This window comes from Delphinapterus leucas, chromosome 16 (genome assembly GCF_059928025.1).
Source record: "Delphinapterus leucas isolate spDelLeu-1000000601 "Yukka" chromosome 16, BTC_Dleu_Yukka2, whole genome shotgun sequence".
Classification (NCBI taxonomy): Eukaryota; Metazoa; Chordata; class Mammalia; order Artiodactyla; family Monodontidae; genus Delphinapterus; species Delphinapterus leucas.
Genome location: NC_143144.1, coordinates 9,246,170 through 9,272,244, shown reverse-complemented (window position 1 = coordinate 9,272,244; position 26,075 = coordinate 9,246,170). Strand labels below are relative to the sequence as shown.

Sequence of the window (26,075 nt, the reverse complement as noted above, 5' to 3'; positions counted from 1 at the left end):
CAATAAGCATCAAACAGGATCCTACATGAAAATCCCTCTGAGAATAGAGAAAGCACAGCAAAAGCAATACTACTGAAAATAAGACATTTCTAGAACCATAACATTTTAACTAAAATATGTTTTAAACAAAGGTGCTTCACCCACAATGTTCACCGCAGCACTACATTACAAAAGCTAAGACGTGGAATCAACCTAAATGTCCATCAACAGATGAATGGATAAAGAAGATGTGGTGTGTGTGTGTGTGTGTGTACACACACACACAGACTGAAATATTACTCAGCCGTAAAAAAGAATGAAAATAATGCCATTTGCAGCAACATGGATGGACTTAGAGATTATCACACTAAGTGAAGTAAGCCAGACAGAGACAAATATCATATGAGATCACTTACACATAGAATCTAAAAAAAATGATACAATGAACTTATTTACAAAACAGAAATAGACCCACAGACATAGAAGACAAACTTATGGCTGGTTACCAAAGGGGAAAGTGGCGGGGGGGAGGGATAAATTAGGAGTGTGGAATTAACATATACACACTACTATATATAAATAGATAAACAACAAGGTCCTGCTGTATATGGCACAGGGAACTATACCCAATATTTTGAAATAACCTATAAGGGAAAAGAATCTCAAAAAGATTATATATATATATATATATATATATATATATATATACACACATTGAATCGCTTTCTGTACACCTGAAACTAACACGATATTGTAAATCAACTATACTTTAAAAAAAATAAAAATAAACAAACGTGTTTCTTACAAAGTAAATCACAAAGATGACTTGTAGGCTGTCTCGTTTAATTTTCCATTTTGACAGCACACAGTCCAATCTTGTGTTTACTGACAACTAAACGTTATGAATGTTAAACACTTTACATGTACAAGGCTGAACTAAATCCCAAGGTATGTTGTTAGGTGTCGGAAAAATAATTCCAGACAATTTAGAACACTCGTTTATGTACCTCAATCTATCTAAACGTATACAAACAAATGAGTTTTGCATCTAAGAGACTGTTCCTAGAGTCTCACATTTATGAAACAGGCTTTGGCTTACAAAACAGTGAAATTTGAAATTTTAGTGAAATGAAATTATGAAATTTATGAAATAGTATTAGTTTTCCTTAAAGGAGTAACACTGGGGGGTGGAAATAGGAAAATGTATTGTTCAAATATTATGTGACTGAAATGTAAAAATAAGTATGAGAGCACAACTTTTAAAACCAGCACATTTATAATAAATGAAAAAACAACAATGTAAAACAAATACCACGGTTTTCATTTCTGTCCTAAATTTATAACAGTGGTAATGAACAATTCAAGAAGAGACCTTTATTACTCTTTAGTTTCGCTGCAGGCAGAAGAAAGAAGTCAGAAATGGTGTTGGGGGGTGCAAAGGAGATGCTGTGCCCTTTGCAGATCAAAGGAAAACATCAAACATCAGTCTCCTCTGCAACATTCCTGGCAGGTTTCTCGGAAAAACAAACAGCCCAGCAAATAAAAACTGCTAGCTGAAGGAGTGCCCATCAATAAACGTAAATCTTCAAAGACAAACTAATAATTCAAAGATTCCACTGAGATCTTAGATTATTATCAAGATGTTGCATCTGAACACTGAAATTCTGAACCCTGCCTAAAAGAGAAAAAACTGGGGGAGGGGAGGGAGTGAAGGGGGAGAGTCCAAAATGTTTTCTCTTGTAAGCATTCGGCTTGTTCAAGTTCCTGCCTCCTTCGGCCCACCAATTACATATGCAGCTAGGAAAGTCCACACATCCCAACCACGGCTCTTGCAGAAATGAAAGACTTTGACGAAGCACTATAATCAAGGTTCAGTCTGCCCAACAGAGTTGTAAGACAAAATTCAGGTGCCCAGTTAAATCTGGATTTCAGATAAACAATCTGAAATTTGTTATATACTTAAAATTTTTCATTGTAAGTATATGTATGATGCATGTCCCATACTTATACCAATAAATGATTTACTGCTTATCTGAAATCCAAATTTCACCATGCATTTTGTATTTTTATTTGCCGAATCTGGCAATACTACTCAAAGGTAAAAGGGTCCCCAACAGATTCCAAAACTCCTATCTTTCTTATTGGGGCTTGTTTAGATGCTGGGAAAGACTGGGTCTCTGGGGAGTTTCTAATAAATGTCGTTGACCCTGATATCTTGTTTGTTACAGGCATGCATAGAGCCTTTTCAGCAACACTGCATACCTAACCATTCACCATGAGAGGAGACATAGTCACTCTAATTTAATGTATATTGCTGTAATATCTAAAGAATTGACCTGGTGAACTCATTTTCCCAACAGAAAAAAAAAAAAAAAGCTCAGTTGATAAGCATCTTTTTGCACACTGCTTCTGAATGTCACAATTTCTATTTTGCCCTGATTCATGGGAAGCTTCCCAAAATGAAATATCTCTCTTCACCTCTTACAGAGATCCACCCTGTCTGCATCCTATCAGCACATTTAGTGATTTCTTAAAAAATTATCCTATCACTTTATACCATACCAGAGTAGAGTTCCCTGTGCTATACAGTAGGTTCTCATTAGTTATCTCTTTTATACATAGTAGTGTATATATGTCAATCCCAATCTCCCAATCCATTACACCCCCCAGGAGAATATTTTATACTGATGCATTAATGCTCATTTAAGAACCTCAGAAAGGGTGAGCTGTGACAGAGCGAGAGAGAGGCATGGGCATATATACACTACCAAACGTAAGGTAGATAGCTAGTGGGAAGCAGCCGCGTAGCACAGGGATATCAGCTCGGTGCTTTGTGACCGCCTGCAGGGGTGGGATGGGGAGGGTGGGAGGGAGGGAGACGCAAGAGGGAGGAGATATGGAAACATGTGTATATGTATGGCTGATTCACTTTGTTGTAAAGCAGAAACTAACACACCATTGTAAAGTAATTATACCCCAATAAAGATGTTAAAATAAATAATAATAAAATAAAATGAAAAATAAAGTGTACTTTGGATCTGTAAAAAAAAAAAAAAAAAAAAAAAAGAACCTCAGAACACTTTCCAACAATCTTATGACGCACACAGGATAAGTAAATCGAGGAGCTTCCATTTGTTAAGTTAGCCAGTGTTGTGGACATGGTCTGGACACCATGTCCCCTCTGATGCCAAGTATTAAACTCCATTCATGGTGCTGAAGAAAAGTAAGATTTTAAGATTTCTTGCTCAAAAGAAAAGAGAAATCATGCAATTATTTAGAAAGGGAATATTTTCAATAAAAGCTGAGGGTAAAATACTGACCCGCACAGTTCAAAGAGTTTACGGTATACCCTTTAGTTTAGGTTGAAAGAAAAGCGCTGGAAATCTAGGGATAAGGCAGGGAGAAACTCAAAGTTCATCACCTTAACTGAACCTCTCAACTCCCCAAAAGACAAGAGATGGAGAACAGAAGCACCTGAGAGAGACACATAACTGGTTCACAGGCATAAATTTGGGATAAACCTGTACACTACTACTGTAAATCGACAGTGTCACAAATATTAATTACAGGTAATTAATATATAACCAGGAGACTGCCATATTTACCTTAGGTTATTTAAGAGATCAGATTGAAACTAAAGAGTGACATGAAGTCCTCTGAACATGGGGGCCTTCCAAGGTAATCTGGTCCACTCCCTAAACTTCTGTCGGTGTCACACCAACTATTCAAGAAAAAATTTTACCTCATTTTTAGAGACCTACACTAAAGAGGAGTTCATTCATAGCCAGGATTTGAGCTTGACTCCAGTGTTTCGTGCTCTACTCATAACCCACTTGGTCACCAATACCTGTCATAGCCATCTCAAAGAATCAGAGTAACGAACAAATGTGATAACACAGAAACACTGAAAGCTAACTGTGAAGACAGTTCTTCTCTGGGTTAAAGCCCATCTTATATTCTTCTTGAAGGTCGCTGTTAAAACAGAGGTTAGACCTTTGCAAATGTTATTCTATTCTAAACTGAGAAGTCTTATGAGATCAAAGTGAGCTGAACTGGTTGGGGGAAAATACACAGGGAAGAATGTATGCCCTGAGCCGGGCCTTGAAAACCACCCTGTCTGTCCCCAGGTTCTGACCTCAAGCGGCAGGACCTAACCCTGACCGGCAGGGTGTCACCCCAGCAACCTGGGACGCTGGGGAGACTCAAGAAAGCAGCTCACCAAACACCTCACTCAACACACCCTAATACCCTGCATACACAGCAGAGGCCAGCAGACTAGCCTTCATAAGACATGTGCACCAGAGCGCGTAACAACCCTGTTATACTGTGTCTAACAGGCTCAGCCACTTGACAGTAACATGTGCTTCTGAAGAGGTGGGATCCGAATTTTGCTATCAATATGACAGCTTCTGACCCATTTTCCTCCTTTAAAATGGGTATACCACCTTTTTGCCATTTACCTATTTCACAAGTATAAGATGGGAACATTTATGATCTGACAACTTTAAATTGCTTTGGCTTCATGAAAACAGCATCTAAGCATTAAAAAAAAATGTGTACTGTGGTAAAATATGTATCGCTATTATGACTTTCCAAGTAAAATTTGAAATGTAAAAGAAGGCTCCAATGAAATTACTAAGAGATCTGAATTGGCTTAATAACAAGTACGTGTGGTATATTCTGTTTTGTCTGATTTAGAAATTCTAAGATATTGGTATAATCTTTACTAGTTGAAGCCAAGTCCGAACTAATACCAATATAAGCATTAACAACTATAAAGGATAAGGTAATTCCTTTAGTCTAGACTAGTGGTTCTCCACCACAACAGAGCCAATGCTCCCTTGTATATTGCCCCCAAAACAATGCGAAATGGAATTACTGACCCATACAGGATTTCAAAGTCAACAAAATGTCATTTCATTGAAACAAAAGTGATTTATACTAACATAATATGTATTTCAACATGTAAATGCTCAGGCATGACTGTACCAGGAAACACAACAAAGCAAGGAAATGCTTATTCCAAGGGTAAGAACCTGAACCCTAAGTCTGTGCCCACCAGCACTTCAGGGTAAATCCCAGCTCTGCCAGGACTGACACAAGTCTTCATTTTCCTACTCAGAGTAACCAAGACTGAAAATATCACCATATGCAGAGACCATGAAGGACACGTAACCATGGACGATTTGGGAGGTGCTGGGGCAGGCTCCACAGGGAACGTTCCCTCACTGGAAGTTTTGTGAGGTCATGGTCCAGGCAGGTAAGGGATCAACAGGCCAAGCTAAGAGATTTCTATTTCCACACCTCTCTAAACACATAAATTGCTCCCTTCATCCTCTATGACCTCTTGACAGATTCTGAGCTGGCCTCATGCCATGTCTGTCACCACCGCTGGCCTCTAGGAACATGCCAATTCTTCTTCTATCCTGACTTCCCAAAACTACAGAATGCTCGACTAGGAAACTTATTTTGCTATTATCTGATTTTGACCTTCATTTTAGAGGTTAGTAAATTTAGTCTGATTTAAGGTCATAAAGATTGTTAAAAGCAAAGCTAGAGGCCTCTTGATTACCAGGCCAAGAGTGTGTTCACTGTACCACATTTAAAGAATGATAAGCTTAATAATAACAGATTCTTCTGAGAAACTGAAACTTAGGGAAAACAAACAACAAAAATTTAAAAGATAGACTGCCTGAAATTCCCCTCCATCCTTTTCAGAGCTTCACATAGTTTCTCTGAAATCAAGCAGGTAAAAATATTAGTAGATATGCACTATAATGTGTAATTCTTTTCATGATAAGAGCTTTATTTTATTTTATTTTTAAAATAAATTTATTTATTTTATTTATTTATTTTTGGCTGCGTTGGGTCTTCGTTGCTGCGTGCGGGCTTTCTCTAGTTGTGGCAAGCGGGGGCTACTCTTTGTTGTGGTGTGTGGGCTCCTCATTGCGGTGGCTTCTCTTGTTGTGGAGCACGGGCTCTAGGAGCGTGGGCTTCAGTAGTTGTGGCACACAAGCTCAGTAGTTGTGGCACACAGGCTTAGTTGCTCTACAGCATGTGGGCTCTTCCCAGACCAGGGCTTGAACCCGTGTCCCCTGCATTAGCAGGCAGATTCCTAACCACTGCACCACCCGGGAAGCCCAAGAGCTTTTTTTAAAATAGTGGCCTAGCATGCCACTGTTTGGATGTTCTGTATTTTGCTTAATCAACTGCTTTTATTGGATATCTAGGCTATTCCTCTTCTAGTATTCACTCAGTGGGTAGTAAATAGTTAATGAATCAATGAGAAATGTTTGGATCCATACAATTAAAAAAAAACTGTCACAAAACAAAAACACAAAAAAGGACAAAGAAAGCAACCCCACCTGCAAGGTTAAGACTGAGAATTTTAAAAACAAGGAAAAAAGCTCTACAAATAGAATTGTCTTTTTAGAATACACCAAATTCTACATTATAACTACCCTAACAGTCAAACATGTCTTCTTCTCCATCCCCCCTTATTCAGCTATTTAACATTCTCCTAGATAACCATGCCAATTCGCAATGGAAAATTACCTGCATTTAAAATACACAGTCCCTTCGTGGCTTCCATCATGCTTTCCCCTCTCAGGATTGTCCCATTCTACTCCTAACCAGAGTCCTGGCAGAACAAGAAAAACAAAATGAGCATTAAATTAGGACACAGGTGATGCTCCATTTTTCTGCAAGGAAATACAGTTTGCAATGGAAACCACAGCACACAGACACCACTGGGGGAGAAAGAAATGTCTTTAGGAAAAGACAAGTCAACCTCAGACTCAGAACTTAATCAGCAAATGCAATAGCAAGTTTGGGTCAAAAAGCCAACAAAAAACACAACTGCAGAAAACAACAGTAGCTAAAATTTACAGACAGAAAGTAGAATGGTGGTTGCCAGGAGCTAAGGGGAGGGGAGAATGGAGAGTTCTTGTTTAATGGGTACAGAGTTTCAGTTTTGCAAAATGAAGAGTCCTGGAGATGGATGGTGGTGATAACTATGACAATGTTACTGTACTTAATATCACTGAACTATACACTTAAAAGTGGTAAAATGGTAAGTTTAGTTATGTATAACTTACCACAATTAAAAAAAAATATATATATATATACACACACACATATATAAGATATCTCTTTCAAAGCACCAGAGAGCTAACAAGGCACTGAAGAATTACAAAATTCTTTTTTGTAATTGAATTTGTAATTGAATTACAAAATTCAATTACAAAATTGTAATTACAAAATTACAAAATCTGAGAGAAAAGGGAAACCCAGAGTTAAACAAAGTCTTAAAGCAAATTTTTCCCCTCAAGGCATCTGCTGATTCTGGTAGAAAAGGCTGAAAAGCTAAAAAGCTGAACAGAGCTTTGGCCAGAGCTTTTGAGGGACTAAGAGGTCAATAATGAAAATTACAGCCTCCCAAGGAAGATGGAGGTTGCAAGAAACTCTCTAGGTTTCGTACTGGAGCTTGAAATGCCTTGATTCTAAGAGTTAGGAAGGAACCAACTCTAAACAGACGAGCCCTTGAAGGGACTGAAGGTCAACTTCAAATAATCTCATTCCCAGATTTGTTTAAGTGATCTGGGATTGCCAGGGACCCTCGTCATCTGCCAGAGTTAATTTCAGTCCTCTCTGGAGGAAGCTAACACCATTGCAAAGCTCAAATTATAACTCTTCAAAATCAATACCTGGCACTCAAACAGAAACAACCAAGCATAGAAAAAGATAAGCATCTATGACTGAAAACCAAGAAAAACAACAGCCAACAGCAGTAGATCCACTGGGCATCTGCATAATAGAGTTTTACGTATGTTTAATATTTTCAGGAAAACAAAAGATAAAATTGAGAACTTCAGCAGAAATATTTTTAAACTTTTTTCAAACCCTAAATGGAAATTCTGGAACTGAAAAATTCAATAATTCAAATTATAATTCAATGGATAGTTTTTTTACTATAGATTATACATAATTTTTTTTAAAAACAGGTCAGAAAAAAATATATACAGAACATAGCACAGTAATAAGTGATGAAAAACAGACTAGCATGTAAGAGACGTACAGAATACAACGAAAAGGTCTACCATGTATATAGAACTGGAGCCCCCAAAAAGAGAGTAGGGAGAGATTGTGGAAAGCGCAATCTCTGAAGAAATAATGACTGAGACTATTACAAAACTAAAGAAAGCCATCAAGCCACACATTTAAGAAGGTCTAAGAAAAATAAACAGTACAAATGCAAGACAAACAAAAAACCACAAAAAAAAGAGAAAACAAAACAAAGCAAAACCAAACTCCACCAGTTGCCATATAACAAAGACAAAGAGAAAAATCTTAAAACAGCTCGGGGTGAGGGAGAGGAAACAGATTATCTCCAAAGGAAAACAACCAGAAATAGTTGACTGACTTCTCCATAGAAACAGTAAAAGCCAGAACGATAGATGAATAATATCTTCAAAATACTAGGGAAAAAACAAACAAACAAAAAAAAACCCTGGTAATCTGGAACACTGTAATTGGTGAAAATATCCTTCAAAAAAGTAAGCAGGGGCCCTGAATACCCAAAACAATCTTGAAAAACAGTAACAAAGTCAGAGGGCTTATACTTTCCAATTTCAAAACTTGCTACAAAGCTACTGTAATCAAAAAAGTGTGGTACTGTCATAAGGCTCAGATCAAAGGAGTAGAGTTGAGAATCCAGAAATAAACCCATACATGGTCAACTGGTTTTTGACAGAAGTGTCAAGTCAACTCAACAGGAAAGGACAGTCTTTTCAACAAATGGTGCTGAGACAACTAGATACCCACATGCAAAAGAATGAATTTGGACACCCAACTCTCAAAATAGATTAAAAAAAACTCTTAGAAGAAAACTTTATTTCTAAGGATTTATTTCTAATCCTAAAACTTAAGGATAAATCTATAAAACCATGGATTTGGCACTGGATTCTTAGATATGGCACCAAAAGATCCAGCAACACAAGAAAAAAACATAAACTGGACTTCATAAAATTTAAACACTTTTTTTTTTTTTTTTTTTTTTTTGCGGTACGTGGGCCTCTCACAACAGTGGCCTCTCCCATTGCGGAGCACAGGCTCCGGACGTGCAGGCTCAGCGGCCATGGCTCAGAGGCCCAGCCGCTCTGTGGCATGTGGGATCCTCCCGGACCGGGGCACGAACCCACGTCCCCTGCATTGACAGGCAGACTCTCAACCACTGCGCCACCAGGGAAGCCCAAAATTTAAACACTTTTGTACATCAAAGGCCATTAACAGAAATGGGTGAAAAATGTACCACTCTGGTGGGAGATGTTGATAATGGGAGAGGTTATGCATGTGTGGGGGCAGGAGGTATATGGGAAATCTCTGTACCTTCCACTCAACTTCCTTGTGAACCTAAAGCTATTCTAAAAAACAAAGTCTACTTTTAAAAGGTTAAAAGTGTGTAATTGATAAAAATATCAAATCACTATGTTGCACACCTGAAACTAATATAATGTTTTAAGTCAACTATACTTCAATAAAAAGATTAAAATGGTAAGTTTTGTTACATATATTTTATAACAATTTTACAATTTTAATGGAAAAAATGGCAAATTTTGTTTTATATATATGTAACCACAAGTAAAAAAAAAAATTTTTTTTAAGGCAACATAATGGCAACTTCAACAAAGAAATATCGACAAGGGTGATCTTCAAGGAAAAAGAAAATTATCCCAGAAGGAAGCCTGAGGATACAGAGGGGAATGAAGGGCAACAAAATGGTAAATATATGGTAAGTCTAAATTAATACTGAAATACTAAATAACAGTAATATTATCTCTTTGGGTTTAAAATACACATAGATTGGGCTTCCCTGGTGGCGAATCTGGCGAATCTGCCCGCCAATGCAGGGGACACAGGTTCGAGCCCTGGTCTGGGAAGATCCCACATGTCGCAGAGCAACTACGCCCATGTGCCACAACTACTGAGCCTGCGCTCTAGAGACTGCGAGCCACAACTACTGAGCCCATGTATCAGAACTACTGAAGCCCATGTGCCTACAGCCCGTGTTCCACAACAAGAGAAGCCACTGCAATGAGAAGCCCACGCACCGCAACGAAGAGTAGCCCCTGCTTGCCGCAACTAGAGAAAGCCCACGCACGGTAACAAAGACCCAACACAGCCAAAAATAAAATAAATTAAAAAATTTTTTTTATTAAAATAAAATACACAGATTAAAATATCCAACGTGTGGATAAGGAAGAAGGTAGGTGGAATTAATGTTCAAGAGTTCTAACGTCTTTGCATGAGTCCAGGAAGAGGTAAAATTACTAATTTTTATTAGGCTTTTATAATTCAAAGACATATGTTTTATTTTAATCTCTACGGTAACCACTAAATAATAAAAATGTATAAATACCAAATTAATAGAGGGAAATTTTAAACTAATCAATCCAGTGAAAGAAAAAAAAGCAATAAAGAGCATAGGCAAGACAAATTAAAAAGTAAATAATTAGATGGTAGACACAAACCCAAATTACCAACAATTAAATAAAACCATAATGGACTAAATATTCTAGTTAAAAGCGAGCTTGCAAAAACTGTCCTCGGGATTTTGATAGGGATAGCCACTGAATCTGTAGATTGCTATGGGTAGTATTGACATTTTAATAATATTAACTCTTCAAATCCATGAACATGGGATGTCTTTCTGTTTATTTATGTCTTCTTTAATTTCTTTCAACAGTGCATTATAGTTTTCATTGTACAAATCTTTTACCTCCTTGGTTAATTCTTAAGTATATCATTATTTTTGATGTGGTATAAACATACAATGCAGTATTATTCAGCCTTAAAAAGGAAGGAAATTTTAACACATGCTACAGCATGGATGAACCCTGAGGACATTATACTAAGTGAAGTCATCCAGTCACAAAAGGACAAACGCTGTATGATTCCACCTATATGAGGTACTTAGAGTAGTCAAATTCATGGAGATAGAAAGCAGAATGTAGTTGCCAGGGACTGGGGGAGGGGAGAATGGGAAACTAACGTTTAATGAGTATGAAGGTTCAGTTCGAGAAGATAAAAAAGGTTTTGGAGATGGATGACGATGGTGGTTGCACAATATGAATGTACCTAATGCCACTGAACAGTACACTTAAAAAATGTAACTTTTATGTTATGTGTATTTTACCACAACAAAAAATAAATAAAAATTTAAAAACTGAAATCAGAGTAGGTTCTCTCAACACAGTGGAATTCAGCTGGAAGTCAATAACAGAATTCATTAGAAAAGCCTCATAGGGCTTCCCAGGTGGCGCAGCGGATGAGAGTCCGCCTGCCGATGCAGGGGACACGGGTTCGTGCCCCGGTCCGGGAAGATCCCACATGCTGCGGAGCGGCTGGGCCCATGAGCCATGGCCACTGAGCCTGCGCGTCCGGAGCCTGTGCTCCGCAACGGGAGAGGCCACAACAGCGAGAGGCCCGCGTACCGCAAAAAAAAAAAAAAAAAAAAAAAAAAGAAAAGAAAAGCCTCATATATTTAGAAATTAAGGAATATCATTCCAAATTACCTTGCATCAAAAAAGAAAGCACAATGTCAATTAGAAAATACTTTGAACCAAATCATAATGAAAACACTACATGTCAAAACGTGGGGAATGCAGCTAAAGTTGCATTTTGAGAGAAACTTACAGACTTAAATGTATACGTTAGGTTCAAGACGGAAAACAATCATCCGTCTCAAAATGTTAAGGGGAGAAAAACAAGTTAATTAAACCTACAGAAAGTAAAAGGAAGTAAATAATAAGGAGCGAAAATTAATAGGACAGGAAAATAAGTAAGACAGTTCTCTGCCCCAAAACATCTTAAAGTTTTCTAATAGGGACAGATGTGTAAACTAACAGTCATTATATAAAGAATCAGTCTTGGAGTAAAAGTAAATTCAGCTGTTATGGGAGCACAGATAAGAAGACAAGTTAATATTGCTGGGAGTAGTTACGGGAAAGACATACAGAGGTAGTAACACTTGAGGTCAGCCTTGAAGAGAAAATATGCCAGGTGAAGGCATAGTGTGAGATTTCATAATCTGTTTAGAGGACCTCAAAAAATCCTGAGTAGCTAGAGCTAAAAGTGTTGCCCAGAGGTTGCACAGGAGCATGTAGTTCAGGAGAAAAAGACTAAAGGTGTTAAAAGAGATTGCGCCCAACTGTGTCAAAGAGGTTGTAACGTGGTAAAAGCTTTAACTTTATCCTGCTTCTCCAGAGAACCCTATGTAATAAGCATGGAGAAAAGAAGACATACAGATGGCCAATAGCACATAAAAAGATGCTCATCATCTAATTATTAGAGAAATGCAAATCAAAACTACAATGAGGTACCACCTCACACCAGTCAAAATGGACATCATTAAAAAGTCTACAAATAATAAATGCCGTTAAGGGTGTGGAGAAAAGGGAATCCTCTTACACTGTTGGTGGGAATGTAAATTGGTTCAGCCACTATGGAGAACATTATGGAGGTTCCTCAAAAAACTAAAAATAGAGTTACCTTATGACCCAGCAATTCCACTCCTGGGCATATACCTAGATAAAACTATAATTCCAAAAGATACATGCACCCCAATGTTCACAGCAGCACTATTTACAAGAGCTAAGACATGGAAGCAACCTAGATGTCCATCAACAGATGAATGGATAAAGAAGATATGGTACATATATACAATGGACTATTACTCAGCCATTAAAAAGAATGAAATAATGCCATTTGCAGCAACATGGATAGACCTAGAAATTATCACACTAAGTGAAGTCAGACAGAGAAAGACAAATACCATATGATATCACTTATATGTGGAATCTAAAACATTGATACGACACAAATGAACATATCTACGAAACAGAAACAGACTCACAAACATACAGAACAGACTTGTAGTTGCCAAGGGAGTGGGGGTAGGGAAAGACTGGGAGTTTGAGATTAGCAGATGCAAACTATTATATATAGAATGGATAAACAACAAAGTCCTACTATATAATACGGGGAACTATATTCAATATCCTGTGATAAACCATAATGGAAAAGAATATGAAAAAGAATATATATATGTATAACTGAATCACTTTACTGTATAGCAGAAATTAACACAACATTGTAAATCAACTATACTTCAATAAAATTTTTTTTAAAAAGCATGGAGAAACATGACCTCAATTTTAAAGGTAAAAACTGAAGCTTGGGGAAAATATGTGACTTGTTAAAGGGAAAACTCTGTTTCTTCCACTCATCTCACAACACTTCTGACACCAGATGTGTGGGTTTTTCCACACCAAGAGATTCTCCAGTTCTTGGCGGACAGGAGGGGGGGTGCTGCAATTCAACTCAATTCTGACACGGACTGCCTGGAGTTAGTGCAGACCCCTAGGTTAAGGGCTCAGTCCCACAAGACTGCCCCCGCTTGAGACGCCAGTCTCAAGTCCCAGGTTGTCACTTGTACTTCTCACCAACAGCCTATAAATCAGGGGTCTCCACATTCCTTCCTAAAAATTCCTAATTTGCTAGAACGGCTCAGAGAACTCAGGGAAACACTTACACTTACCAGTTTATTATAACGGATATAATAAAGGAGGCAGATGAAGAGGTACATAGGGCAAGGTCCGGAACAGTCCTGCGCGCAGGAGTCTCTCCCTGTGGAGTTTGGGGCACCATCCTCTCAGCATGTAGATGGGCTCACCAACCTGGAAGCTCTCCAAATACATAGCTTAGGGATTTTCATGGAGACTTCGTCATGTAGGCATGATTGATTACTAACTCTATCTCCAATCCTCTTCCCTCCCCAGAAGACAGGAATGGGACTGAAAGTTGCAGCCTCCTAATCATGCTGTGGTCTTTCTGGTGACTAGTCCCCAGTCTGATGCTATCTAGGGGATTTCATCAGTCTGGAGATTCCAAGGGCCTCAGATGCTCTTGTGTCAGGAACTGAGGTCAAAGACCAAATATGAGAACGAAGGAGGCTCCTGGCATCCCCACACTCAGGAAATTACACGGGTTTTAGGAGCTCTGTGTCAGGAACCTGATGCAGAGACCAATATCTATTTCTTATTGTCACAACTGCCAAAATAACATAGCCAAAAAGAACCAGATCCTGTACTAGCACACACACAATTCTTCTGTGTCCTAATCCACTTTTTCTTTTTAAAATTTATTTATTTTTGGCTGCGCTGGGTCTTCGTTGCTGTGCACAGGCTTTCTCTAGTTGCGGTGAGCAGGGGCTTATCTTTGTTGCGGTGCACAGGCTTCTCATTGTGGTGGCTTCTCTTGTTGCAGAGCCCGGGCTCTGGGTGCACAGGCTCAGTAGTTGTAGCTCACGGGCTCTAGAGCGCAGGCTCAGTAGTTGTGGCACAAGGGCTTAGTTGCTCCGCGGCACGTGGGATCTTCCCAGACCAGGGCTCGAACCCGTGTCCCCCGCATTGGCAGGCGGATTCTTAACCACTGCGCCACCAGTGAAGCTCTAATCCACTTTTTATCAAACAAATGCCTTTAGATAAGAAGTAAATACAGTAATGTTATTCATCATAAAAGCCATCAGAATGAGTTAAGTTGATGGATATCACCAAGAAGAATGCACAACACAAGGCCATTCTTCCACAATACAAAGAACAAGTCACAACTCAAGCTAACACAGGTGGAAAAAGCAAGGCCAGCATTCAGTTGTGATGAGCTGTAACTCTGAGGAAGAATAACTATTGTTTGCAAGGTATTACCCAGGAGCCAGTGCATTAAAGACAGAGTAGCAAGCAGAGAAATCAGTGTAGTACATTTGAGAGAGCAGAGAGGAGTGGTAGCTGGGCAGGACTTCCTCATCAGTTAGCTCCCAAGAGTGTAAGATCCGGCTCTGCCTTCTACATGCCAGGGGTGATAAGACCTTGATTAGCCACAGTCTAGCAAATTCAAATGCAGAAAAGATTGAAGCAGACACGAGAATATAAGCTTATTAATTTACAATGATAAATGAAACTGTCACACACAAGCCTAAATCTCTTGACTAACATGAGGACTCCATTCTCTTCCAGGACATCAAGACACATGAAAAACCAGTTGTAATCAGACCCAACCTCACTGAAATCACAAGATTTAAAAATATTGACTCCAACAGCCCAGCAGTCACACTCCTTGGTATTTACCTAAACGGGTTGAAACTTACGTCTACACAAAAGCCTGCACACAGATGTTTACAGAAGCTTTATTCATAATGGCCAAAACTTGGACACATGGACAAATATTCCATCTAGACAATGGAATATTATTTACTGCTAAAAAGAAATGAGCTCTCAAGACATGAAAAGACATGGAGGAAAATTCAATGCAGATTACTAAGTGAAAAAAGGCAATGTGAAAAGGCTACATATAGTAGGATTCCAACTATATGAATTTCTGGAAAAGGCAAAACTATGGAGACAGTAAAAAGATCGATGATTACCACAGCTTAGGGGTGGAGAGAGGAATGAATAAGCAGAGCACAGGAGATTTCTAAGCCAGTGAACTATTCCATGTGATATTATAATAGTGGACAAATGTCACTGAACACTTGTCAAAACCCAAAGAATGTACAACAGCAAGAGTGAACTCTAATATAAGTGAGGGACTCTGGGTGATGGAGATGTGTCAGTTTAGGCTCATCCACTGTAACACATGTACTGCTCTGGAGCTGGGTGTTGATAGCGGGGAGGCTGTGCTGTTGTGGGCACTCTCTGTACTTTCTGCTCACTTTTTCTGTGAGCCCAAATTGCTCTAAAAAGTGGACTATTTAAAAAAAATAATAACTCCATATATATGACCAATATATTCTACTCCTGTAAACATACTAGCACAAGAAGCCACACCATAACTCAGGAGATTGCTTGGTGAGCATGAAATACAAACTAGACAAATTCGATAAATGGAATATTTAATTGTGTTTGGTAAAAGTATCTAGACCTGTCTATCTCATATGGTCAGTAACCTTAACAGTGAGATAGGAATCATCTCAAGTCCAGTGGCTATAACTCCTGGATCCACCTCCACTCTAGGGCTGTGCCAGGGATACGGTCCCTTTGCCTTCCCTCTTCGAAGTCTAAGATGGGTACTGCCAACATGTGCCTTGGCGATTCTTTTGTCCTGACCTCCTCCTGAGATAACTGACACTTGCTTTTTTGCTTTAAAGATATATGACTACACTCAAGTCATCCAAGTGAGAAATTCAGAGAACCTTCCATCTCCATTGAGTGATGTTGCTAATCTGATTCACTGTTGATCTTCACAAAATTACTCTCAGGGAGAGTACCAGCTTAGTGCCTCCAAATACTGTCCACAGCTCATAGCTGAAACAAAGTCAAAGTTTCAATCCTCCAACAGCCTGAATCACTTTACTACACGGTTAGTCTAAAACCTTGGGGTCTTTGAAATTATGAAGTAGGTTATTTTTAACACTACCCTAGGCAGTCTTAGGAATACTGCAGTGCTTCCTGGAGGTGCTCTTGCTGTTAATCTGTAATCTGTAGCTTGAGAATGTCCTTAAAAGATTTACAATAACATACAATTTAAAAAAACTTAAGGGGAGAGGGCTCCAATCAAGATGGTGGAGTAGCAGGATGTGGAACTCACCTCCTCCCACAAATACATCAAAAATACAACTACAGGGCTTCCCTGGTGGCGCAGTGGTTGGGAGTCCGCCTGCTGATGCAGGGGACGCGGGTTCATGCCCCGGTCTGGGAGGATCCCACGTGCCGCGGAGCGGCTGGGCCCGTGAACCATGGCCGCTGAGCCTGCGCGTCCGGAGCCTGTGCTCCGCAATGGGAGAGGCCACAACAGTGAGAGGCCTGCGTACCACAAAAATAAAAATTAAAAAAAAAAAAAAAACAACTACAAACAGAACAATTCTCACAAAACACCTATTCTCACAAAACACCTACAATTCTCACAAAACAGTTTTCACAGAACAAGTAGAAGACCTCAAACACCTGAAAGGACAAGAAAGATCTCCATGTAACCAGATAAGATGATAGGAAAAAATTAAAAAAGAGGAAGTGGGATGGGACCTGCACCTCTAGGAGGGAGCTGAAAAAAAGGAAAGGTTCCCACACCCTAGGAAGCCCCATCACTGGAGGGGAGATCAGCCGGGACAGAAAAGGAGCTTCAGAGGCTCAGAGGAGAGTGCAACAACCAGTTTGCGGCAGGCAGACAACAGAGAGACCTACACAGATCGTCTATGCCACAACCCTACGTCCCCCAGTCTGAGACGCGCATCCGCTGGTACCGGTGGTGGCTGGGTGCTGAAACTCGGGGTGTAGAGGACAAACCTGGGGAGAGGACTGGTGCTTGGAGAGAGCCTGAGGGGCTGGAGTGTGGCACAGCCGCAAACGGGGGTGGTTGCGGAAGAAGCCTGGGCCTGCCATAGAAGCACAGCGCCACTGTTCAGTGTCGCATGAAGAGACAGCCTCTGGCTGCATGCACAGGCCCCCTGCGGGCTTCGGGAGAGCACACGCCATCCACTGCCTTGGCCGGCTCCTGCCTGGGCAAGCTCACTGGTCCCAGTGGCCACCCAGGCGGGCTCCCATGCCAACCACCACCTTGGCAGGCCCCAGGAGCAGATGCCCGCAGGTTGCCCATGCACAGAGGTGGACCTGAACGACAGCGGAGCACCAGGGGTTGCATGACTCAGGAAGCAGAGCTGAAATCTCTCCCTGCAGCTGCATGAGCTGTGGGTTTACGCCTCTGTCTTTGTAAATTCAGCGCCTTTGAGACATCTGAACGGACAATGGGTGCTCCCACAGCTGGGATGGGTATGGCCTTAGCAGCTGTGGGCTTTGTGGGCGCATGAAAAAGGGGACTGGGCCAGGACGGGGTCTGAGCTGCCTCTATAGCTCCCACTGCAGGTCCAGGTGCACAACTGCTGCAGTCCTGGGACCTGATTTCAGTGGGTCTGCGCTGGTGGCTTTGTGAAAACAATGCCTGAGAGGCACCAGGGCCAAATGCCAGCATACCCAAGGCTGAGGCAGGGCCAAGGGCAATGGCAACAAAGGTGTACTTTGTGAGCCTGCACAACAGGTGAAAGGTGACATGACAGAGAAAACTCACCAGTGAAAAGCTCTGGGGAATTCCCTGGTGGTGCAGTGGTTAAGAGTCCACCTGCCAGGGGCTTCCCTGGTGGCACACTGTTTAAGGATCTGCCTGCAAATGCAGGGGACACGGGTTTGAGCCCTGGTCCGGGAAGATCCCACATGCTGTGGAGCAACTAGGCCTGTGTGCCACAACTACTGAGCCTGCACTCTAGAGCCCATGCTCCACAACAACAGAAGCCACTGCAATGAGAAGCCCGCACACCGCAACGAAAAGTAGCCCCCACTCGCCACAACTAGAGAAAGCTCGCACACAGCAATGAAGACCCAGCGCAGCCAAAAATAAATAAATAAAATTAAATAATTAATTTTTTTAAAAAAGAAAAGAAAACCTCCAGCAGAGGAACACTCAGTGGCTCCTCTCCCAGTGGGAGCACTCCAATCCCACCTACCTCGCACTGTAGCTCAGAAACACAGCTCAGAAACGGATCTGAGGGCTTCTACTCCAAAAACTAGGGAGTAGACCCTGCCCCTGAAAGGGCAGTGACAGCCACAGAGGAAAGAGAAGGCCCCATTCAATATCCAGGGCAGGCTCTGATCACCACAACACCAGTCATACTACCTATCAATGGGATAATGCCAGCATACACTGAGGAAAGAGGTGACAGACACCCATACTAAAAACAGCTCTCACACCATAAATATCAAGCCCATGCAGGCTACACAGGGATGCTCTCACACAAAAATAGCCTCCATGACTAACAGTCTCCTCTAATAGTCTCCTATTTTTATTATCCACTCGCATCAATGGACAGATCCTCTAGATAAAAAAATCAACAAGGCAACAGAGATTCTAAATGATACAATGAAATAGTTAGACTCAATTGATATTTTGAGGGCATTACATCCAAAAACAAAATGAAAAAAAACAGAATACACATTCTTTTCAAGCACGGAACATTCTCTAGAATTGACCACATAATAGGGCACAAAACAAGCCTCAACAAATACAAGAGTACAGAAATTATCTCAAGCATCTTCTCTGACCACAATGGCATGAAACTAGAAATCAACCACAGGGAAAGAAATGAAAAAAAAAAAGATTACGTGGAAACTAAACAACATGCTACTAAAAAACCAATGCGTCAACAAGGAAATTTTAAAAATTTAGGACTTCCCTGGTGGTCCAGTGGCTAAGGCTCCATGTTCCCAGTGCAGGGGGCCTGGGTTCAACCCCTGGTTGGGGAACTAGAGCTCTTATGCCACAACTAAAGAGTTCGCATGCCGGAACTAAAGGTCCCACACACAGCAACAAAGACCCCATGTGCTGCAACTAAGACCCAGCACAGCCAAATAAATAAATGTATATATTTTTAAAACATACTAAAAAAATTTAAAATACCTTGAGACAAATGACAATGAAAACAAAATCATATAAAATCTATGGGATGCAGCCAAAGCAGTTCTTAGAGGGAAGTTCATAGCAATAGAGGCCTTTCTGAACAAGAAAAATCTAAAATAAACAACCTAAAATACCACCCAAAAACAATTAGAAAAAGAAAAATAAAACCTGAAGTCAGGAGAAGGAAGGAAATAATAAAGATAAGGGAGGAAATAAATAAAATAGAGATTAAAAAGCAATAGAAAAAAGTCAATAAAACCAAGAGCTTTTTCTTTGAAAAGGTAAACAAAATTGATAAGCCTCTGGCTAGGCTCACCAAAAAGAAAAGAAAGAACCCAAATGAAACAAATAAAGAAATAAAAAAGGAGAAATCTCAACCAATACCACAGAAATACAAAAAAAACATAAGGAATACTATGAACAATTATATGCCAACAAATTTAACAACCTGTAAGAAATGGACAACTTTCTAGAAACATACAGCCCACCAAAACCGAATCAAGAAAAAAATAGATAATTTGAACAGATCGATCACTAGAAGTGAAATATAATCTGTAGTTTAAAAACAACTCCTGGGCTTCCCTGGTGGTGCAGTGGTTGAGAGTTCACCTGCCGATGCGGGGAACACGGGTTCATGCCCCGATCCGGGAGGGTCCCACATGCCGCGGAGTGGTTGCGCCCGTGGGCCATGGCCGATGGGCCTGCGTGTCCGGAGCCTGTGCTCCGTGGCGGGAGAGGCCACAGCGGTGAGAGGCCCGCGTACCACAAAAAAAACAAACAAAAAATCAAACAAAAAATAACTCCCAACAATCAAAAGTCCAGGACCAGATGGCTTCAAAGGAGAATTCTACCAAACATACAAAGAAAAATTTATACTGATCCTTCTCAAACTCTTCCAAAAGACTGAAGAGGAGGGAACACTCCCGAAGACATTCTATGAAGCCACCATCACCCTGATACCAAAATCAGACAAAGATACCACCACAAAAGAAAATTACAGGTCAATATCTTTGATGAACATAGATGCAAAAATTCTCAACAAAATATTAGCAAACTGAATCCAACAACACATAAAAAAGATCATACACCATGACCAAGTGGGATTCATCCCAAGTTCACAAGGATGGTTCAACATACACAAATCAATGTAATACACCACATTAACAAAAGTCAAAAACCACATGATCACTTCAATAGGTGCAGAAAAAGCATTTGACAATATTCAACATCGATTTATGATCAAAACTCTTACCAAAGTGGATACAGGGGGACATATCTCTACATAATAAAAGCCATTTATGAAAACCCACCACAGCCATTATAATACTCAATGGTGAAAAGCTGAAAGCCTTCCTGCTAAAATCTGGAACAACACAAGGATGCCCACTCTCACCACTTCTATTCAACATGGTATTGGAAGTCCTAGCCACAGCAATCAGACAAAAAAAAGAAATAAAAGGTATCCATATTGGAAGTGAAGAGGTAAAATTGTCACTATATGGAAAAATGACATATATAAAAATCCTAAGGACTCTACAAAAAAAATACTAGGTCTAATAAGTGAATTCAGCAAAGCAGCAGGATACAAGATTAACATACAGAAATCAGTTGCATTTCTTAACACTAACAATGAAATATCAGAAAGGGAATGTAAACAAGAAATCCCTTTTAAAATGGCATCAAAAAAAAAAAAAAAAAACCTTAGGAATAAACCTCACCAAGGAGGTGAAAGACTTATGTGCTGAGAACTATCAACACAAAACATTAATAAAGGAAGCTACAGATGACTCAAAGAAATGGAAAGATATCCCATGCTCTTGTATTGGAAAAATAAATACTGTTAAAATGGCCATACTACCCAAAGCAACCCACAGATTTAATGCAATACCTATCAAAATACCCATAACATTTTTCACAGAACTAAAACAAATAATCCTTAAATTTATATGGAACCATAAAAGACCCAGAATTACCAAAGTAATCCTGAGGGAAAAGGAACAAAGCAGGAGGCATAACCCTCCCAGACTTCAGACAATACTACAAAGCTACAGTAATCCAAACGGCATGGTACTTGTACAGAAACAGACATACGGATCAATGGAACAGAACAGAGAGTCCAGAAATAAACCAACACACCTATGGATGATTAATCTTCGAAAAGGAGGCAAGAATATACACTGGGGAAAAGACAGCCTTTCCCATCAAATGGTGCTGGAAAAGTTGGACAGCCACATGTAAATCAGTGCAGCTAGGAAACATTCCTACTACCAAACACAAAAGTAAACACAAAATGGCTTAAAGACTTAAATATAAGACAAGACACCATAAAACTCCTAGAAGAAAACACAGGCAAACATTCTCTGACATAAATCATACCAATGTTTTCTTAGGTCAGTCTCCCAAAGTGATAGAAATAAAAGTAAAAATAAAAAAATGGGACCTAATCAAACTTACAAGCTTTTGCACAGCAAAGGAAACCATAAACAAAATGAAAAACAACCCACAGAATGGGAGAAAATATTGCAAATGATGCAACTAACAAGGGCTTAATTTCCAAAATATACAAACAGCTCCTACAATTCAATAACAAAAAAACAAACAACCCAATAGAAAAATGTACAGAAAACCTAAACAGACATTTATCCAAAGAAGACATATAGATGGCCTATAGGCACATGAAAGGATGCTCATCATCGCTACTTATTAGAGAAATTCAAATCAAAACAGCAATGAGGTACTACCTCACACCAGTCAAAATGGCCATAATTTAAAAGTCTACAAATAATAAATGCTGGAGAAGCTGTGGAGAAAAGGGAAACCTCTTACAGTGTTGGTGGGAACGTAAACTGGTACAGCCACTATGGAAAACAGTATGAAGGTTCCTCAAAAAACTAAACATAGAGTTACCATATGACCCAGCAATCCCACTCCTGGGCATATACCCAGACAAAATTATAATTCAAAAAGATACATGCACCCCCTAGGTTCATAGCAGCACTATTCCAAGACATGAAAACAACCTAAATGTCCATCGACAGATGAATGGATAAAGAAGATGTAGTGTGTGTGTGTGTATATATATATATATATATATATATATATATATATATGAATATTACTCAGCCATTAAAAAGAATGAAATAATGACATCTGCAGCAACATGGATAAACCTAGAGATTATCATACTAAGTGAAGTAAGTCAAAAAAAGAAAAATACTATATATCATTTATATGTGGAAGCTACAATATGATACAAATGAACATATTTACAAAACAAAAACAAATTCACAGATGTAGAGAATAGACTTGTGGTTGCCAAGGGGGAGGGGGCTGGGGAAGGGAAGGACTGGGAGTTAGGGATTAGCAGTTGCAAACTGCTGTATATAGGATGGATAAACAACAAGGTCCTACTGTACAGCACAAGGAATTATGTTCAATATCCTATTATAAACCATAATGGAAAAGAATATATATATACATATGTATAACTGAGTCACTTTGCTATAAAGCAGAAATTAACATTGTAAATCAACTATACTTAAATAAAAATTTTTTTTTAGTTCAGGGGAAAGATAACTGGGTACTGAAAGATCACAAGCCACTAACAACAACAAAAAAAGTCGGGGGTGGAATATAAGAAGCATTAAAAGAGAACAGAAGAGAATAATTGAAAAAGTAGCAGTGAAGTGTAAAATATAGCTTTGAGCATCCTTGCAGCAAGAAGAAAAAGATGCAATTCTCTTTTTTCAATAGTAAAACCACCTCAGTTTTTTCTCTTTCCCTGAGCTAACAGTAATTTGTCAAAAGAATATATAAGGGGCATCAAGTAAGATAATGAAGAACATATCACACTTGATAGCATCTTTATAACACATTCACTGGTATTTCAGAAGTGCCTATTTCTTAATTCAAGCCTCAGCTGAAGCCCAGGACAAAAAGCTTAGTTTTGTAAAGGCAGTTATACTGAGGGCTCAGATGGTTTTATTTTGCTTCCTGGTGACTTCCTGCTGCAACCTAAGTAATAAAAACAGCCTTTCTCAGAATGTGACATCAGAATCATCTAGGGAGCACATTTAAAATGACGAGTCCTGGACCATAACTCCAATCTACTGAATTAGAATCTCTGCATGTCCAACCTGAGAATTCATATTTCTAACAAGCACCCCAGGCACACTTCATCCGACTCCCCTCCCTAGACATGTTACCTCAGCTGGGCTTTCTACCTTTAAATGACAGTAATTCCAAACTGAAGTCACTTATAATAAACTAAACAACAGGTATTCTATTTGGCTATCCATAGTTCTACAGCACATGGTTGATAAGGGTTATGGTTTAATCTGATAATTAAAGACCACATTTTCTGGCCTTGAGGGCCAGGAATTATAGATATTTATTTATATTTACTATATTTATGACTATAAATTATCATGCTCTAACAAAAAACAATATATTATGATGATTTTCCTATAGACGGGAATTAAGTATTCTAAGAAAGGAGTATTTTTTTCTAATTCACAGTAATAACAACAATAGCAAAAACAATAATCTCTAACTTAAAAGGTTCTTACTTCCTGTCAGGCACAGTTCTAAGTGCTTTATATGTATTAATTCACTGAATCCTCCTAACAATCCTTTGAGGTGGAACACTTTGCAAGCTTGTGGGCTACACAAATACCACTAACTTACAGGAGCAAGAATTCTCTCTGAGGAAGCAACCTCACATCTGTTCAAAGCCTCAAACCAGTACACACTTGAGTACCAAATTTTCTGCATCTATAAGGTATGGAAGAGGTGACCTGGAGCCTAAAATACTTTAACTTAGAAACTACCAAACGCCTATTTCTCCTTTAATAAAATCTGCTACAAATTTTAAGAAGGGCTATATCCCAGTAATAAGTTATAAAATACATCTTGAAATAACAAGTGCATTACCTAATTAGTTACACTAGTTACAGTTTTTTTATTTGAATACTATTATGCGTCTGTCAAAGACAATGACTTTGCTTTCGACATAATGTTTAAATGTTCTTCTAGACTGCAGTTAGTCAACAGGTTTAGCTGTTTCTTCCATCCACTCCCAGAACATGAAAACATATGTCATCACATTTAAACACATATTCATCTTTCTATTTCCTCTGGTAGGAAGAAAAAAGCATGATTCATCCAAAAGCTGTACCAAAATGCTCCAAAAAGAGCACTTTATACATATTTCATGTATCAAATAAATCATGTAAACTCTGATTCTCAATGGTATTATTTCAATAAAGTCTATGAAAAAAAGAACGTTAAAAACTTTGGAATAACAACAGCAACAAAACAACACTGATGAAGTACAACTGTCAAATGTTATTTTTAAAAATACCTTGGGCCATATAACCTAGCTCATAGATAATGTCAACAGCCTACATACAATACTGTCAAAATGTTACAAAAGTCATAAAATGTTAAACAAACTACTTTCCTCTTTGGGGAGAAAAGAAGTGTAACAATAGTAAAGATTAGATATAAATTTTCTTTACATGGGATACCAAGAAACCCATATCTAATGTTAATCAAGAAAAAAGCCAGTGCAGAATTTTTGTGGCATAAACAGAAGATTAAAAGACCTATAACTGCTGTATCAAAACCTCACGGTAATTGCAAACCAAAAATCTACTACTACACACACACATACACACACACACACACAAAGAAAAAGCAATCCAAACACAACACTAAAGACAGTAATCAAATCAAAAGAGAACAAAAGAGAAAGGAAAGAAGAAAGACCTACAAAAACAAATCCAAAACAATTAACAAGCTGGCAATAAGAACATACATATGGGTAATTACCTTAAATGTAAATGGATTAAATGCTCCAACCAAAAGACACAGACTGGCTGAAGGGATATAAAAACAAGACCCATATATATGCTGTCTACAAGAGACCCACTTCAGATCTAGGGACACATACAGACTGAAAGTGAGGGGATGGAAAAGGTTATTCCATGCAAATGGAAATCAAAAGAAAGCTGGAGTAGCAATACTTGTATCAGACAAAATAAACTTTAAAATAAAGACTGTTACAAGAGACAAAGAAGGATACTACATAACGATCAAGGGATCAATCCAAGAAGAAGATATAACAACTGTAAATATGTATGCACCGAACATAGGAGCACCTCAATATATAAGGCAAGTGCCACCAGCCATAAAAGGAGAAATCGACAGTAACATGATAATAGTGGTGGAATTTAACACCCCACTTTCATCAATGGACAGACCATCCAGACAGCTAATCAGTAAGAAAACACAGGCCTTAAATGACACATCAGACCAGATGGATTTTTTTGATGTTTACAGAGCATTTCATCAGACAGCAGCAGAATACACATTCTTTTCAAGTGCACATGGAATATTCTCCAGGACAGATCACATGCTGGGCCACAAAGCGAGCCTCGGTATATTTAAGAAAACTGAAATCATTTCAAGCATCTTTTCCGACCACAACAGTAGGAGATTAGAATTCAACTACAAGAAAAAAATTGTAAAAAACAAAAACACATGGAGGCTAAACAATATGCTACTAACCAACCAATGGATCACTGAAGAAATCAAAG

The 26,075-nt window shown here is 39.1% G+C and overlaps 1 protein-coding gene across 5 annotated transcripts in view; it reads right to left on the bottom strand.

Moving 5' to 3' along the window:
• The window catches only part of TBCE (tubulin folding cofactor E), a 109,900-nt gene that overhangs the window by 29,568 nt on the left and 54,257 nt on the right, over positions 1–26,075 (bottom strand). For all 5 annotated transcript variants that reach the window (XR_016388026.1, XR_016388025.1, XM_022553147.2 and 2 more), the window contains exon 3: positions 6,535–6,619. Coding sequence is in view for 3 of the 5 variants with exons in the window: in XM_022553147.2 (XP_022408855.1) it covers positions 6,535–6,619 (85 nt within the window). In the remaining 2 variants the exon portion in view is untranslated. The remainder of the gene's footprint in view (positions 1–6,534; positions 6,620–26,075) is intronic.